The sequence below is a fragment of the Halichondria panicea genome, chromosome 9 (assembly GCF_963675165.1).
Source record: "Halichondria panicea chromosome 9, odHalPani1.1, whole genome shotgun sequence".
Taxonomy (NCBI): Eukaryota; Metazoa; Porifera; class Demospongiae; order Suberitida; family Halichondriidae; genus Halichondria; species Halichondria panicea.
The window spans coordinates 5254662-5270640 of record NC_087385.1 but is presented as its reverse complement, the minus strand read 5'-3'; the positions used below and the strand labels follow the sequence as shown (position 1 = coordinate 5270640).

The 15979-nt window shown below is 42.6% G+C and overlaps 6 protein-coding genes across 6 annotated transcripts; 3 read left to right on the top strand and 3 right to left on the bottom strand.

Annotated features, from left to right (window-relative positions):
- Positions 1 to 3053: 3053 nt before the first annotated feature.
- Positions 3054 to 4055, bottom strand: LOC135341526 (sperm axonemal maintenance protein CFAP97D1-like). The gene is made up of 6 exons (XM_064538108.1): positions 3917 to 4055; positions 3635 to 3843; positions 3467 to 3581; positions 3334 to 3411; positions 3213 to 3284; positions 3054 to 3154 (listed from the first exon to the last, which is right to left on the bottom strand). Exons 1-6 carry the CDS (start codon positions 4037 to 4039, stop codon positions 3098 to 3100), a joined length of 654 nt encoding a protein of 217 aa, XP_064394178.1. The 5' UTR covers positions 4040 to 4055; the 3' UTR covers positions 3054 to 3097.
- Positions 4056 to 4063: 8 nt separating this feature from the next.
- LOC135341524 (uncharacterized) lies at positions 4064 to 5480 on the top strand. The gene is made up of 5 exons (XM_064538106.1): positions 4064 to 4203; positions 4345 to 4574; positions 4641 to 4759; positions 4974 to 5169; positions 5256 to 5480. Exons 1-5 carry the CDS (start codon positions 4179 to 4181, stop codon positions 5364 to 5366), a joined length of 681 nt encoding a protein of 226 aa, XP_064394176.1. The 5' UTR covers positions 4064 to 4178; the 3' UTR covers positions 5367 to 5480.
- LOC135341490 (BRCA2-interacting transcriptional repressor EMSY-like) lies at positions 5410 to 7928 on the bottom strand. Its single transcript, XM_064538061.1, has 5 exons — positions 7800 to 7928; positions 7616 to 7673; positions 7515 to 7556; positions 7365 to 7439; positions 5410 to 7315 (listed from the first exon to the last, which is right to left on the bottom strand). Exons 1-5 carry the CDS (start codon positions 7855 to 7857, stop codon positions 5482 to 5484), a joined length of 2067 nt encoding a protein of 688 aa, XP_064394131.1. The 5' UTR covers positions 7858 to 7928; the 3' UTR covers positions 5410 to 5481.
- A 65-nt stretch (positions 7929 to 7993) lies between these two features.
- LOC135341511 (uncharacterized) lies at positions 7994 to 9885 on the top strand. The gene is made up of 9 exons (XM_064538091.1): positions 7994 to 8173; positions 8281 to 8567; positions 8648 to 8689; positions 8749 to 8837; positions 8905 to 8995; positions 9043 to 9104; positions 9154 to 9245; positions 9311 to 9454; positions 9505 to 9885. Exons 1-9 carry the CDS (start codon positions 8078 to 8080, stop codon positions 9790 to 9792), a joined length of 1191 nt encoding a protein of 396 aa, XP_064394161.1. The 5' UTR covers positions 7994 to 8077; the 3' UTR covers positions 9793 to 9885.
- Positions 9869 to 11263, bottom strand: LOC135341521 (THO complex subunit 4-A-like). Its single transcript, XM_064538102.1, has 6 exons — positions 11109 to 11263; positions 10869 to 11008; positions 10529 to 10812; positions 10267 to 10468; positions 10160 to 10210; positions 9869 to 10102 (listed from the first exon to the last, which is right to left on the bottom strand). Exons 1-6 carry the CDS (start codon positions 11143 to 11145, stop codon positions 10007 to 10009), a joined length of 810 nt encoding a protein of 269 aa, XP_064394172.1. The 5' UTR covers positions 11146 to 11263; the 3' UTR covers positions 9869 to 10006.
- A 148-nt stretch (positions 11264 to 11411) lies between these two features.
- Positions 11412 to 15887, top strand: LOC135341486 (tyrosine-protein kinase HTK16-like). Its single transcript, XM_064538058.1, has 9 exons — positions 11412 to 12035; positions 12325 to 12465; positions 12674 to 12853; positions 13289 to 13426; positions 13789 to 13944; positions 14078 to 14380; positions 14566 to 14901; positions 15052 to 15270; positions 15474 to 15887. The coding sequence occupies exons 1-9, from the start codon at positions 11457 to 11459 to the stop codon at positions 15681 to 15683; spliced, it is 2262 nt and encodes a 753-aa protein (XP_064394128.1). The 5' UTR covers positions 11412 to 11456; the 3' UTR covers positions 15684 to 15887.
- Positions 15888 to 15979: the final 92 nt, after the last annotated feature.

Here is a 15979-nt window from a genome sequence, read left to right as displayed (position 1 = left end):
AGATCAGAGAACCAGCGTGGCCAGCTCTGGTGGCAGTAGCTACCTGCTATATGATAATGATGACTAAGCTATTCTACTATAGCATGTAGAAAGACACAAGAAAAGGTAATAGTGATAGAATCTAAACACACAATCTAGACTAGTAGATCATCTAGCTAAGCCTAAGGTATAGAGCTAGCTATAGTGCTTGCAAACTTCCAGTTCCAAGTCCATGTCCAGCTTGCAGCAGGCAAAGTTTTACTAGTCGTAGACCTCTGCGTGGGCAGTCCAACATCTCTAGCTCAGTATGCCCACGCTCATTTTCACCCTTCTACCACCCTTCTACCCTCACGCGACTTCCCGATACAGGCTCTCCTTTTTCCTAACTTTACGTCTATTTCTTTCTTTATTCCTCCAATTAATACCGTATTTTATCTCATTGAACGAATAATACAGTATTTTATCTTATTGAACGATTGTGATAAAGAACAGAAAAAGGAGAGCCTGTGTAGAGGCTAACTATAACCATTGATAACCGAATGCACATGTGCTAACTGATTTAGATCCCACTTTTCATTGGCTGCCTCAGGCAAGAAGTGTATCTATAAAAGCAGCAAGCCTTAGCAACAGCTTTATTTTTGAAAATGTTCTGTTTTGACAAGCTAGATGATTTCTGCTTCTCTGCTAAAAAACCTTTGCATTGGCCTTGCTTCAACATTGGAATGGACAACTTGTGACTCCACCTTGTGCAGGAAGCACTCTGCAACAAATGAGCCCAGCCTCCTCTTTTCTCTGCACTCAAGCCCCACCCGAGAGCAGTGCAGGATTGGCTATTTATACTATTTATACTTTAGGATGTTATACACATAGAGGTTTTACATGGTTCTATACACATTATACACATGTTATATTGCATAGAGTGATGTATAAAGTCACAAATTACCACCATAATCTAGTATAATAAGTATAATGTGAATCAGTTTCGTGCATTGTCTTACTATTTCAGTTATGATGTCATTGTTTTGATAGTCAGTATTCTTTCAATACCAGTATAATGTGCATAACATGCATAATTATACCACGTTATACACATGTTATACACAGTTTTATACACATGTTAGACATTATACAGTATATGATCAACGTATATAATAACACACTTCCGCACAGCTGTACACTCAAAATAGTAGTATAACGTGCATAACATGCATAATTATACCACGTTATACACAGTGTTATACACATGTTAGACATTATACAGTATAAAGTCAACGTGTATAATATCACACTTCCGCACAACTGTACACTCAAAATAGTAGTATAATGTGCATAACATGCATAATTATACCACGTTATACACATGTTATACACAGTGTTATACACATGTTAGACATTATACAGTATAAAGTCAACGTGTATAATGTCACACTTACGCACAATTAACTGTGCCAGTGTATATAATGTGCATAACACCTATATTAATCCCTTACCCTAACTCTAACCCCATTACCCTAACCCTTTACCCTAACCTTACCCATGCACCTAACCCCTAACACTAACCCCTTTACCCTAACTCTTTACCCTAACCCTAACCCCTTTACCCTAACTCTAACCCCTTTACCCTAACTCTAACCCCTTTACCCTAACTCTAACCCTTTACCCTAACTCTAACCCCTTTATACCCTAACTCTAACCCTTTACCCTAACTCAAACCCTTTACCCTAACTCTAACCCTTTACCCTAACTCTAACCCCTTTACCCTAACTCTAATCTCTTACCCTAACCCTTTACCCTGACCCCCTAGCCTGTTACCCTATAACCCCCTAACCTTATGCCCTATAATCCTATCCCTAACCCTTACCCATACCGTTACCTAACCTCTTATATAGCTATAGTGCGCACTGTAAAAAATGATGTGTGGTTTTGACGCAGAGTGCGTGGCTATTGTGGCAAACGTGCGTTTTTTCTTGCGGTTTTCCTGATAATTGCCACAATAGTCACGCACTTGCGTCAAAACCACACACCATTTTTTACATGCAGTGTACCCTTATAACCGCCCATAATCCCGAAATTATGCACATTATATGCGTAATATACATACACAATTAAGTGTACCTGTAGCCAAACTCTATATCCGTAACACCAACACATCCCAACTTGGATCTCACAAATTTGACATTATGCATATTATACATATTATACACAATTAAAATAATTATTTGACATTATGCACATTATGCAGCTCAATTATACATCAAATATAAAATTTGACGTTATGCATATTATGCATAATATACACCACTTACTAAAATGTGACATTATGCACAATATGCATAACAATTATACATTAAGTATAAAATGCATAATGTCATAATTATTACATCACTTGTATGAATGTGACATGAACATTATACATTTTTATATCAACATTATATGTTACATGTATAATGTGGGGATGTTATGCAATTATACATATAATGTCATGCTAATGTCAGTATAACATGCATAAATAACCAATCCTGCACACTTATGCCCCACCCCCAGCTCAAGCTTCTCAGTAAACTGTTCTGATATGTACGGCTAGCTAGCAAGGAACAGCTTGCAGAAATGCTACAGTGCACTATGGTTCCCAAAAAGACACAGGGAGTCTACTGTTTGAAACATGGCTGCAGGATAGAAACAGAAGTCAGGAGGACGAAGTTGACAAATGCTACAAGTTGAAGACATGCGTTTATGCTTGTGACAATGGACCCAGAACTGTTATAATCATTGGCTCTTAGTGTTCCTCGTAGAGACAAGAAAAGATACTGGTGAACCCTACCATCAACCCAGCAAACGCTATAGAAACTGGTGGTGAAAAAACTGAACAGCCAGCCATAGCTAATTATCATGCAGCTAGCTACAGCTTTATTATCATTTGTGTGCATTCAAAAAAATTATACTTGTACTTTATACCCTCAAGCTTATAATTCCCTGGGAAACTATGAGATTATGGCTCATAATTCCCTGCTAAACACACACAGTGGGATCTAATTCTGGTAAAGGTCATTAATGAATTATCATGACTTGTCTACTTCTGGTAAAGGGTCATTAATGAATCATCATAAATTTAGAGCAGTTAGACTACTAGTCGAGGTAGTACTGAGTCCTTTGATCTTGACAGTGAACCATAAGCCTACAAAAAAGTAAAAATAAATACAAGAGTATTTGATACAAATACAAGAGGAACTTACATCCGAAAGAGCCCTTTGTCTCTCAAATGCAGATATCTTTTCATTGAACTTTATTCCTTGCTCTTTAGCTTTCTGTAGATAGTAGAAAGTTTACAAAGCATTAGCTTTATATAGTGTCTACCTGCTCCTTGTACGTATACGTATGGTTGTATTTTGATATAATAGTCTCGTAACCCTTGTTGACCTTCCAATGGTCAATCTGTAGAATAGCATATTTATAGTAATTGTTGAATGGGACAACAGTCTCCACAAACCGATTCCCGGCGATTGTAGTGAGTCTCTTTGGTCAGTATGCGCTTCATGAGGAGTTTGTTCTCATAAGATATTTTTTGTAATTCACGCTGTCTATGAGTCGTGTTCGAACTAAAACTGAAACAAAGGTATTGGTACAATTATAATAATGATTATGCGTGGAAAAAAACCTTTTCCTCTTATGGTAGAAGTTTTTGTTGTCCACTCTGTCACCACCTGATAGCATGATCTTTCTCATATTTTCCAGGAGTTTTCTATTGTCCCTTTGGATGATTCTATTTCTCTCTCTCTCTGCCATTTCCTTGAGCCTTTGACGCGTGTGAATGTATGCGTCGTACCTTGGTGTCCTGTTGTCAACCATTGGCTTTGCAGATTGGATCTGCAGGGGACAGGATTAATGATTTTTCTAGTATAGTGCATCTCGTATAGTGGCTGCATGCATCATAGATTACCCTCATTCTGTGTGCCTCATATTTTTTCTGATCCCATTCCCTCATATGTCTTGTTACAGGATTAGTTGACTGACTTTCTCTTGCTCTGTTTAGCCACGAACGTGTTAGAGACTGGTTCACCATCTTGCATAAAAGCTTGCAAAATGGGGTAGACCCGAAAATCAAAATTCAATTATTCAATTTTCCATGGTAACTGAGTAACAACACCAACTGACCTGCCTGAGGCTGGAACAGCACTGAAGGCCACGGCTAGGCTAGCATAATGGCCACACAACAAAAGGGAATAGGTGAGCGTCAGCCGTCTGATCTATGATTAATTGTACTTCTACAAAAGCCTAGCTTTTAGATCTATAGATCTACTAATTTATAGTAAGCAAATGCTTGTACCTGCATGCTAGCTGTTTTAGACTACCTATCTATACCCCCAGGCACAAAGACCTCTTCCACCAAAAGAACCACAGGTGGTCCAGCAGGAGTAGTAAAGAGCCACAAGTCCTACCAAAGTGTCCTTCCAACTGGCAACAAGCTCCTGCAGAGGAAGTGGGACCAGACTTACTACGATGAACATAGACGGCTGATTCGATCTGCAAAACCCATGGTGGACACCAAGGCCCCAGCAGTTAGAGGTCATGTCACTTCTAAGCTAAAAAAGAAGCAAGTAAGTCTGAGTAGATATAGTTTGGAAATTTGTATCTGTTCTTTTTTATGGTGTATATATATATAGCTTCAAAAGGAACGAACAGATGTGATTGACAGGGACAATCAGACCTTGTTGAAGAAGATGCAACACATAATGAACACTGGGGGGCAAGTGCAACACAAGAACACATTCCAACACCACAGGTGAGAACCATACCAAAATTCATGGCGATAATGTGTTTATTACAACGAAAATTATCTGTACATGTAACACATGCATAAGTATGTATGTTTAATGATAAGGTGGTGAATGTATGACAACTGGGTAAATTGATGGTAATAATGTGTTTATTAAAGAAAATTCTTTGTACCTGTGTCAGTGAATCTATGACGCTATTACTCACCCTCCTTCCCCCAGTTTGAATGAGAAACAGAGACAAGATGAACTGGACAGGATAGCCAAGGAGAACAAGGCCATGTTGAAGAGGCTTGAGCAGGTGGAACCAATCTACAAAGTGGCAGACTGGATCGATGACTGGAGGAGAAAGGAAGAGCTCACTGAAATGATCACTGCTTTTCCTGAGGGAGTAACAATAGATCATGACATGTCTTTGGTAAGCGAGCTAAAAGGTGTGAGTATAGCGAATTATTTCACTGTACATAGCTACGTATATGCAGTAATGTACCCTCACTCACACAGAGTGGAGACAAGACTGATGATACTCAGGAACAGGAAGTGTCTGTCACAGAAGCGGAAGAAACAAAGACAGAACCTAAAGATTCAGATTCAGTAGAGAACGTTGATAGCTAGTTTGGCCCAGAGTGCTTCAATCAACCCATGCATGCTACGCATAGACTGTGATACATATTATTTTTTGACAAACATGATTACATTGTATAATATATTTAATAAACAAGTCAAGAAGTTAATGTTTCCATGGTACAGTGTCTTCCTCTTCGATATTGGCTATGGCTTGTATAGTGGCGGCCAGTTCTTGTGGTATCCCCTCCAGAAGATCAGCATCATTCATTCCAATCTCACGAAGGATGTCAAAGTCTTTGGAGGTCAGTTGGACAACATCCGATTCGTTAGAGCTCAACCCCCCTTCAATTAGGGTTGTCTGTGTAACTACAGTATCAGCACTCACAGAACTCTCAGTTTGCATGGCAGTAACATCGATATCAGTTATGACTTTTTCGGTAGAGTGATCAATAGTTGCTTGTTTTTCGATTTCCAATCCAATCGTAGGTGTTGTTAGATCAGTATGACTGGCTTTGGAAGAATGTTCTGGTTCCTCCACAGAAGCTGACTGATTGATAAGGGGCAGAGATAGGGGGGTGGTGGGAGTGCCAGGGATTCCATCGGGCTGAATGATCCCCATGAATTCTGTCAGGTCCAACAATGATGGATCTACCCCTAGCTCAGAGGCAAGTTCAGATTCTTCTCGATTGTACGAATCCGTTGACAGTGATCGTAACAGTTTGTCAGCGTCTACGGTCGGCGTTTCTTCTTGGACCAGATTATGTATGAGTGTGGTGGTATTCGATTCTTCGTCAGATAGTGAGGGAAAATCAAGAGATTCTCTAGGGCTCCGTGTGCTGGGAGGATTCAATGTGTCAGCTTTACTGCTCTGAGTGAGTGTAACTTCCTCAGTGGTGAGAGTTAGAGAGAGAGCTTGCTTTTTCACAGGTGGTGGGGGGTCACTTTCGGCCGGTCGCTTTCGATTTCTATCCAGCTTTAATGAGTGTACAGGAGATGTAGTGGTGGGGGTGGTGTCTGGGGCAGCGGAAATAGTACATATAGTGTCCACGGTGCTCTCAGGTTGAGTCTCTAAATCTAGTGGTGAATCTTTTTGGGTGAAGAGACATTCACTTTCAATTTGAGGTGGTGGAGGTTCATCTTCAAGTTTTTCAACAAGCGGTTCAGTGGATTTGGAATCATCACTAGAATTAACTAGACATGTGCTGTCTTTAGCTTGTTCATTAGTGTCCATGCCCTCAGTGACATCACTACTTTTCTCCTCTGACGTATTTTCCACTGCAATAATTTCGGATGCTTCTGTTTTAGAAACTTCTTGATTATCTTTCTGGGACAGTTCTATATCAGGCTCAGAAGCTTTATCTGTAAAAGGAACATCAACGGCAGTGTTAGCAAGATTCAAGTCAGTGTTAATAGTTTGTGATTGTTGAGCAACATTGGGGCTACTTTCCATCGTCTCTGTACACTTCTGGCTCTCCTGTTTGTCGATCTTTATATGTTCGGCTTCTTTTGTTTTAACAGAGGATTGAGTCGCATTGGACTTGCTCATCACAAGAGCTTTCAGCGGGCTCAACACTTTTGCAATTTGTGATGATGTGGCTGTTATTTGTACTAACTTCTTGTCCACTGGTAGTGGCTTCTTTGATGGTGTAGGGGGTGCACTTTGGGCTTTCCGAGTTGTTTTGCCAGTTGTCATTGTTTGAGATTTAGCCAATGTTCCGTGTGGATTCTGAGCAATGATGTACTTCAGGACATTCTGTACACGCTGAGATGGGGTCTTCTTCTCAGTTTGAGCCTTTGTAGGAGTCTCTCGAGGCTTGATAGTTGCTCCAGTCGATTTGGGAGGTGCTTTGACAGACTTAGCAAGGTGTGTAGCTAGAGTGGTGTTTGTTAGGATTTGTGAGAGATGAGTGGTGGGCCGAGATGTGAATCGAGTATTGCTGGGGGCAAGTTTCTGTCCTTCTTTACGCCATTGTCTATCCCAGTCACTTGACAATGAGCTATGGAGAAGACGAGACAAGTAATGGCATTGAATAATTATGAACTTACTCCTCAGCGATTAATAAAAGTAGATCATCGTTGACAGCTCTGCGAACTTCTGCTTTATGTCTCCCTGCTGAGATACTGTGTTAGAGAGAGAGAGAGAGAGTGAAAATGTGTCCTGCAGTACTACTTCAGTAAATGGACAAACGTACATACCTGAAGTGATTGCAGAGTAATTCTAAAGCCGCTTTCTTTTTCCTGTACATATGCAAAAGGTTCTTCAATGTGAAGGTTCAATCTCAGCACAGTAAACTTACTCTGTAAGAGGTCCTTGAGCTCTGAAGGCTGTCACCACTGACGCATAGGCCTCTAGTTCTACAGAAATAGGTAGCTTGATTTAATATAGTCCAGTTCAAGATCTGACCAAATCAATTGTCTCCACCATGACTAGATATTCGTCTCCACCCATGACTAGATCTATTACTGGATCTATTAACTTACCAAGTCTTCTGAGAGTCTTCCTCTTCTCTATGGGGCCCAATGGAGGATCAGCTCCCATTATTTATCCAGTTTAGAAAACGGCTTGAAGTTTTATATTTCTTGGGGCAATCATTGAGGGCACTCCTTTGCATTACCTCCAGCCACGCCTATCGCCTCTGTATGCGTGGGTTGTAGATCAGCGAGACCATGCAGCCCTACCCTCCTCTCTTGGTCACATGTACCGTACAAATTACAGTGCTGCACAACACAGTTCATAAGCTATCTGTCTCTGTCTGAATATGAAGATTCTAGCTGCTGTTCTCCTCATCTCTCTGGCCTACAGGGCTCAAGCCAAGAATGCAACTCTCTACGTTCTGAATGATGCTGTAAAAACGGTTAGTCAAATAATATTAGTGGTGCTGGTTTATATCATATTAAACTATAAATAGTCATGATCAGCATTGCAAGTTAACCAGCACTAACGCTCCTTTTATACACACAGCATGGAGCTATGTGCCTGGATGGGTCACCCACAGGCTATTTCTTGAGGGAGGGCGCTGGTGATGGTGCATCCAAGTGGATATTGCATTTAGAGGGCGGTGGATGGTGCAATGATACGGAACAGTGTTATGAGCGTAGCTTCAAACCTCTGGGCTCGTCTAAGAACTGGCCCAAGTCAGCAGCACTTCCAGGTTTTCTCTCAGACAACTCCACCGTTAATCCTGGCTTCTACAACTGGAATATTATCTATGTGATGTACTGTGATGGGGCTTCATTCGCTGGCTATGTGTAAGTGATGTGTTATATTATTGCCCTGTTGTAGTGCATTGTCTTGTTATCGTAAGATGACTTGCATTGTCACCATATAGGGACAAGCCTGATATGTACAATGGCAAGGCTCTCTACTATAGGTGAGTTCTTACATGTGACATCATACCACCTGCATTGAATATGACTAACTCATACACAGAGGGAGAGCGAACCTCAAAGCCTCACTAGATGATCTACTCAGTAAAGGAATGGATAAGGCCACTGACGTCATCCTCACTGGCTGCTCTGGTGAGTTACTATAATTACCAGTTGATGTTTGCATAACTATGGATTGTGCTATGCACGTTATTCACAGCTGGAGGACTGGCAGTCTATCTTCATGCTGATGCAGTGGGTCGGTACCTGCCAAAAACGATTAAGAAATACAAGGCATTCCCAGATGCTGGGTGAGTGGGTCCAATCTGATTCGGATAATTTAAATCTTAATTTACAGCTATTTCATTGACTCTGAGAACATCCATCGTATACCAGCCTTCAAAATGGGAACTCAAAATAGTGTGTAGATCTAATTTTATGCTTTTGTCGATAACCCATCTCCTTGCAGTATTTAAGATGCAAAATGCGAGTGCTGGTGTGAACCAAAACTGTCTAAAGGCACAAAAACCAGAAGATATGTGGAAGTGCATGTTTGCCCCAGTGAGTACATTCACAAGTTCATGTTGTATTAGTTACGACCCCCCGCCCCTCCATTTATCTTACAGTACACTTATTCATTCATCAAGACTCCTCTGTTTGTGCTTAACTCAATGTATGACACAGCTCAAATTAATAGTCTGTTTGGGTTGCCTTGTCTGCCTCCAAACTGCAACAGGACTTACCTGGAAGAATTCTACGATTATGGACAGGTATAATTATAATTCTACATTACAAATTCTTAAAATTAATGCTTTTGCAGAGATTCCTGGATCAGGCAAGACCAGTATTTGAATCGTTCCCTCTCAATGGCTACTACATTGACTCGTGCCAGATCCACTGCCAGACGCTCTATGACGGTCCCTGGAGCACGTTCACTATCAGCAACTCTAGCATGAGGGAAACGTTCACCCACTGGTACAACGATAAGAGTGGGGAGGTGGATACTCGTCGCAAGGATTGTGAGGTTCCCTACAACTGTGACCCTTCCTGCTCAGCACACAATGTCGAGACCAAGGGCAACCCCCTTAACGAACAGAGGGTGTTTTAATTACTTTTATTGAACGAAAGACTTTTATGATTTTCTCTGTATTGATTTGAACCCACCCACACACGTTGAGTGTTAATGTGTTTTTAAAGAGAAGATCTCACATGCAGCTTCTTGCATGACAGTAAAGCAATAGAGAATACAGAGAATTTATTAACGGGCTGTAGAACTTTGCCAACAAAGAAGTACATGTACAAGATGTGAGCTAAAACAGTTGCTACTGATAGTTAACTGCACGGTTGCCTTGTGTGATGTGTCTGGGGAGCTTCTTGTTTGACTGAGGAGTGAACCGAGCATTCAGTGATCTGGTTGTCTGTGTGTGTATCACATGATATTGTCAATACAGACGGAACGGGCGTGAATCACTCACATGTTGTTCAGCAGCTACGAATGGATCCAGATCAACACCAGTCGGCTCCAACTAAAAGGAAAGAACAATTTTGTCATATACCAAATTCTCCACTAAAGTCCACTCACCTCTGGTTGTATGGCAACCTGCAACTGTCTGTTAGACACCTGACCTCGTCCCCTCCCTCTCCTTCCACCACGCCCCCTGGTGGGAGTAGTTGATTCCTGAGCAGCTTGTTGAGCAGCTTGTTTGAGTTGGTTCTTGATGGTGGACACATTATACTTTCCTTTTCTCCCCCCACGTCTCCCTCGTCCAATCACCTTGGCCCCTCTGTATGGACACACCTTTAATAAAACGCACCAACACATACTCCAAATGATATGCACTTGCCCCAATATTTTTATTCTTCCTTGGGCAATCGATGCCTGAGTAATTCCTCTACCACGCCCCCTACCACTGGCAACAGCTCCTCTCCCTCTAGCACCACGCCCTCTTCCCTGTGTAGGTGTGGTTCCCAGTCTCTGTTTCACGCTAGACACTGTTTGCTCGGATTTCATCCCTGAGGCTTGTCTCCTCTTCTGTTGGACTGTTTGTCTGGCTTTCTGACGCAACTGCTGAGCTCTGGTCTGGGCATTGGCTCGTAGCCTAGTAACAGCGGCACCCCCAGCCCTAGTCTGTAGTACAATACAGTAGAAATTAAACAATGAATAAATTCGAACAATAAACTCACATTAGCTCCTCCTACATTAGGTTGTTGGCGATTTGAAGCACCCCCTCTTCCTCGACCAACTCCCCTTCCCCTTGTCCCTCCTTTGGCCATTCCACCACGACCACGACCACGACCTTTCTTAGACAATTTTATTATCTCATCTAGAATGAGAGAGAATATTGAATGCACAATGACATGATATAGATGGTACATTTGGTACACCAGCATTCTGGTCAATTAAACTGATAGTTATGCACTCACCTAAGCTCAGATCGACTTTGTTGACTTCACTGGCCATTCTAGACAGAGGATAAACACTCAAAACACACACACAGTTATTAAAGTGACGCCTACTTTTCTAACAATTCTGGAAAAGATCGTCTATAGACTAGTCACGTGCTCAAGCAGAATAATTTTTATAACTCACTACCCGAAGTCGAAGGTACTGTTGTAGTATTGAGTCTACCTCTAACTTAACTGAGCAGAACAGAATCGCTTACTGGTTACCAGGTCTGAAAGGAGTCCTTAGTGTCTGTGATCTATGTACGCAGTGACTCCTCTATCTATTCCATCGCCCTGGACAATCGTAGCTAGGAACACCCTCAAACAATGAGTTTTGCAACGGAGCCTGATCGATGGTTCCATGGCAAGATCACTAGAGAGAATGCTGCCCATTTGGTGACTACAGGACCTGACGGAAGACGTGAGGGACTGTTCCTCGTCCGAGAAAGTCTACGAATGCCTGGAAGTTTTGTGCTCACAATGTGGGCAAGAAACCAAGTTCACCATTTTCAGGTAGTGGGTCACGGTGATGGATGGTACTCAGTTGACAACGGACCGTTGTTTCAAGGCTTGGATGAACTGGTGAATCACTATAAATGTCGACCTGACGGTCTGCCTTCTCAACTGCACGATTTCGTCGTAGGTAGCCACCCCCCACTATCAGCAAGAAAGAGACTGGAGACAGAAATACATAGAGCAGTAACCAATAGAGATATTGGCTTGTTACAGCGGCTTTTATCGCAGCCGTCCTCAAATCAGATAGGGAGCGTCAACTCTCAGAATGCCGAGGGCTCTACTCCTGTCCATGAAGCTGCCAAGAAAGGTTTTGTGGACACACTTGACATTTTGCTACACTACAAGCCTGATTTGAACATTCGTGACTCAAAGGGATCCACTGCACTTCAGGTAATGGAGGCTCTCTATTGTGGGTGTGTTTATTGACAAATGACTGTTAACCGTATATAGTCGTCCCAATTGTGTACTTAGACAAAGTCTTTGTGTGTTAATTTGGCCCATGCCAGCAAGAACACTAATGTATGTGTAGGATGGTGTGGTTATCTTTCAATGCAGTGTATTTTTAAGCAGCAATACTCACCCTCTAGGTTATGGTTTGCCCAGTAGACATTCGATCTATCGTTTGTCCCTTAATGTTTCAGAAAATACTTTGCTGATCCTCACATCTCCTCCCCTCCAGCTGGCTGCTCGGAATGGACATGCTGACTCAATACGAGTCCTGGTAGAGAAAGGTGGTGCAGACGTCCAAGAGAGGAATGCTACCACCGGCTGGGTTGCTCTGCATGAGGCTGCCTTCAGGGGTCATCTCAACTGTGTCAAGGTGCAGCGCAGTAGTGTCAGTCAGTGATACAGTGAAAACTGGGACTGCCCATAATTAGTGTTCCTAGAAACATTATATTCTTGGGGATTTCTAAGATAAATATGTAACAGGTCAAATTCCTGCGACCTCTTGAGATAATATGTTTGATGGGTCTTTTTAAGAGATACATTTGTGTTGTTATCATATTGTGTGCTCCCACTATCTGCAGACCCTCCTTCAAATCAATGCTCCATTGCGACCTCGTACGCCGGATGAGGACACTCCAAGAGAGCTGGCCGCACGGTACAAGCAGAGAGAGGTGGTGGAGGTGTTAGAATGGGCCAGTCAGAACTACCCCAAGCCACGAACCAAGACTACAGAGTGGCTACACAAGGAGCCTGACAGGGCGGTGAGTGTGTATGTGTGTCAAATAACACAATGTGTATACGTGTGTAGGGATTTGTAGCAGCAGCATGTATCAATCTTAACGACCAATTTTTGCATCCATAAGTGAGGCGTAGTTGTGTTCCTTTGATGTGAGTGATTGTTTCAGGACTGCGTGTCATTGTGCGTACTGGGTCCCCCCACTGAGTGATAGTGGCCAGCATGGTGCTTTCTGTACATGCACTGATAAGAGTTTGTTGTGTGTTTAATTTTCTATTCTCTGTAGCTGTGAGTTTTGTACACACTGATAAATATCACTGCTCCATAAGGAATGGTTTGGTCATGTGAGTAACCTCCTGATCAATCTCAAGGGCAAACTGGTTACTTTCTGTTTTCATTTTGGAGAATTTATTTATATAAGCTGATATTCATTTTGTGTATGTACCACACACTCACACAGCGAGCGGTGCAGCTGTTACAGAAGAAGGGGAAAGGAGACGGAAGTTTTTTGATTCGTCCTAACTCTCGGCGACCTGGTTACTATGCTCTCACCCTTATGTACAACTCCCAACCATACCACTACGAGGTGGTGTGTGAGGTAAGGGGTGTAGTGTGGGAAGTGAGGGGGTGGTGTGGGAAGTGGAGTGTGTGGTAGTGTGATATAAGGGGGTGTTTGTGGAAGTGAGGGTAATGTTATCACTGGTAAGTACCTTTACCTCAAAACAAGGAAGAGTCATCTGAAGAATGTATAATGCACTATTTACTGAGACAGGGAACAATTTGCTTGTGATGCTACAGTAATTACTATAATTATGTGTTGCAACCCACACAAATATGCTGTAGAATGAATGTTTTGTTGCTCGATCTCGCTACATGTTTAATGAAAGTGCTGATGTATGTACAGTATGTATGCTAGTGGCACTATTACGTGTACTTATAGTGCACACTATTGCTCTCTAGGGGGACCTGTGGTACTTCATCGACGATGGCCCTCTCTTTGACTCACTCCCTGCCGTGGTCGATCACTACATGATGTTTGTTGATGGTCTGCCCACACTGCTTAAGTATCCAGTACCCCCTCCCGGGATAAGACTCTCCTCTGGACATTCCAAACCAGTGAGAGACCCCTACACACCACACAATATTATAGTGTAATTTTATAGGACTGCTCTTACCCATTTGTAGTCTATATAAGTATGTGCATTGTACATGTATGTACTGTGATTGGTGTTATCATCTCTCTCCCCAGCCTTCTCAGTCACAAGGCCAGATCTTGTTTGCCAACACCCGTCTACCCCCCTCACTGCCCCCCAAGCCAATTGGGATGCCCCCATCCCACCGTCCTATACCCCCTATACCCATTCCCATGGAACCAGGGGCAGTGCCTATGCTGCCCGCACCAGATGAGGTTGGACCCGGGAAGCCTCCGAACATGCGTAATTATGAGATGGTGGCCATTAAGAAAGAGTGTCTCACGCTGGGAGCTGAGCTTGGACAGGGGGAGTTTGGGTCTGTCCTGCGTGGCAAGTATCGACCTGCTGGGGGAAAGATGGTGAGTGTGTGTGTGTGTTTAGAGTAGCTGTCTGTCCACTTCATACTGCTGTTGAGCAGCTGGTAATTGTGTCTGTACAGCTCTCTGTAATCTAACCATCTTGTAAGGCATTCAGAAGCACAATTTACAAACGATATCATACAACATCTTAAATCCCCTCTTACTATGTGTGTATACACACACAGATTGACGTGGCCGTGAAAACTCTGAGAGTGGATGCGATGGGCACAGGAGAGCAGGAATTCATGAGAGAGGCTAAGATAATGATCACTCTCAATCACCCCTGCATAGTCAAGCTGATTGGAGTCACCATGGGCAAGCCTATGATGATGGTACAAGAGTTGGTATCCCACGGAGCGTTGGTTGACTACCTCTATGACGGCAAATACCCTAAACCAAATATCATTACACTCAAGTTGTGGGCGGCTGAGATTGCCTCGGGCATGATGTACCTTGAGAAGAAGAGGTTTGTCCATCGTGATCTTGCTGCTAGGAACATCCTGGTTTCCAGTGATACAGTGGTGAGTAACAGGTTAAAAGATAGAAATAGTTATGTCTTGTAGTTTGGCTGGTCAATTCTCGACTGTCATGTGACCACTTTCACGAGCCACATTCATTCTATCCTGTTATTGAGACTCTTATAAAAAATAATGTTCCACTTCTCTTCACAGGTGAAGATCAGTGACTTTGGTCTGTCTCGTGCGGTGGGGGCCAACAGCAACTACTACAAGGCCTCTCAGGGAGGGAGGTGGCCTGTCAAATGGTACGCCCCGGAGTCCATCAACTATGGCACTTTCTCCCATGCCAGTGACATCTGGAGCTATGGAGTGACCCTCTGGGAGATGTTCTCTTATGGAGAGCCACCCTATGGGGAGATGACTGGTGCTGAGGTATGTGTGTGTGTGTGTGTGTTGTAGACATTGTGGATCGGGCTCTTAAGATTTATTTAAGGAAAATATTAAAGCATTGCCATTCTTTATTGTGTACACATGCAATACAGCACATATAGAGCTCTAGCTAACATCTATGGCATTGTATAGTATGTGGCCTCTGTTTAGCCCCACTTTATCTACGTACTTCCCCTCTCTCTCAGGTCTTGGACATGATTGAGAACCAGGGCTTCCGTCTGGAGAAGCCACCCAGCTGCCCCAACAGTATCTACAAACTCATGCTCAGCTGTTGGTCGCTGGAGCCAACGCAGAGGCTCTCGTTCGTGGAGCTGCACCAAGCCTTCCAAGACAACCCAGAGCACAGGGACATTTCCTCACATAGAGACCTTTACCAGAACCCTGGCGATTTGTGATGAACTGGACACATACTTAGTGTCAATGTTTTATCTCATAATTTTATCGTTCGAATCATTTTTGTCCTTTGCAGTAATCTCTCTTAATATTTGTACTTATACTATACTTTAGTGTTATAGACTCGCATGATTGACATTCACTGACGATTGTAGATGTGAATATCGAGAGTTTTGATTCATTATTGAAAATTATTGAACTTGAAATGTTAATGAAGCATGCATGCATGCACCATGAAAAAAGAATTTCGATAGAAAAAATTGTATAGCAAGAGATGTAATGAACTCTTGGTTATAAT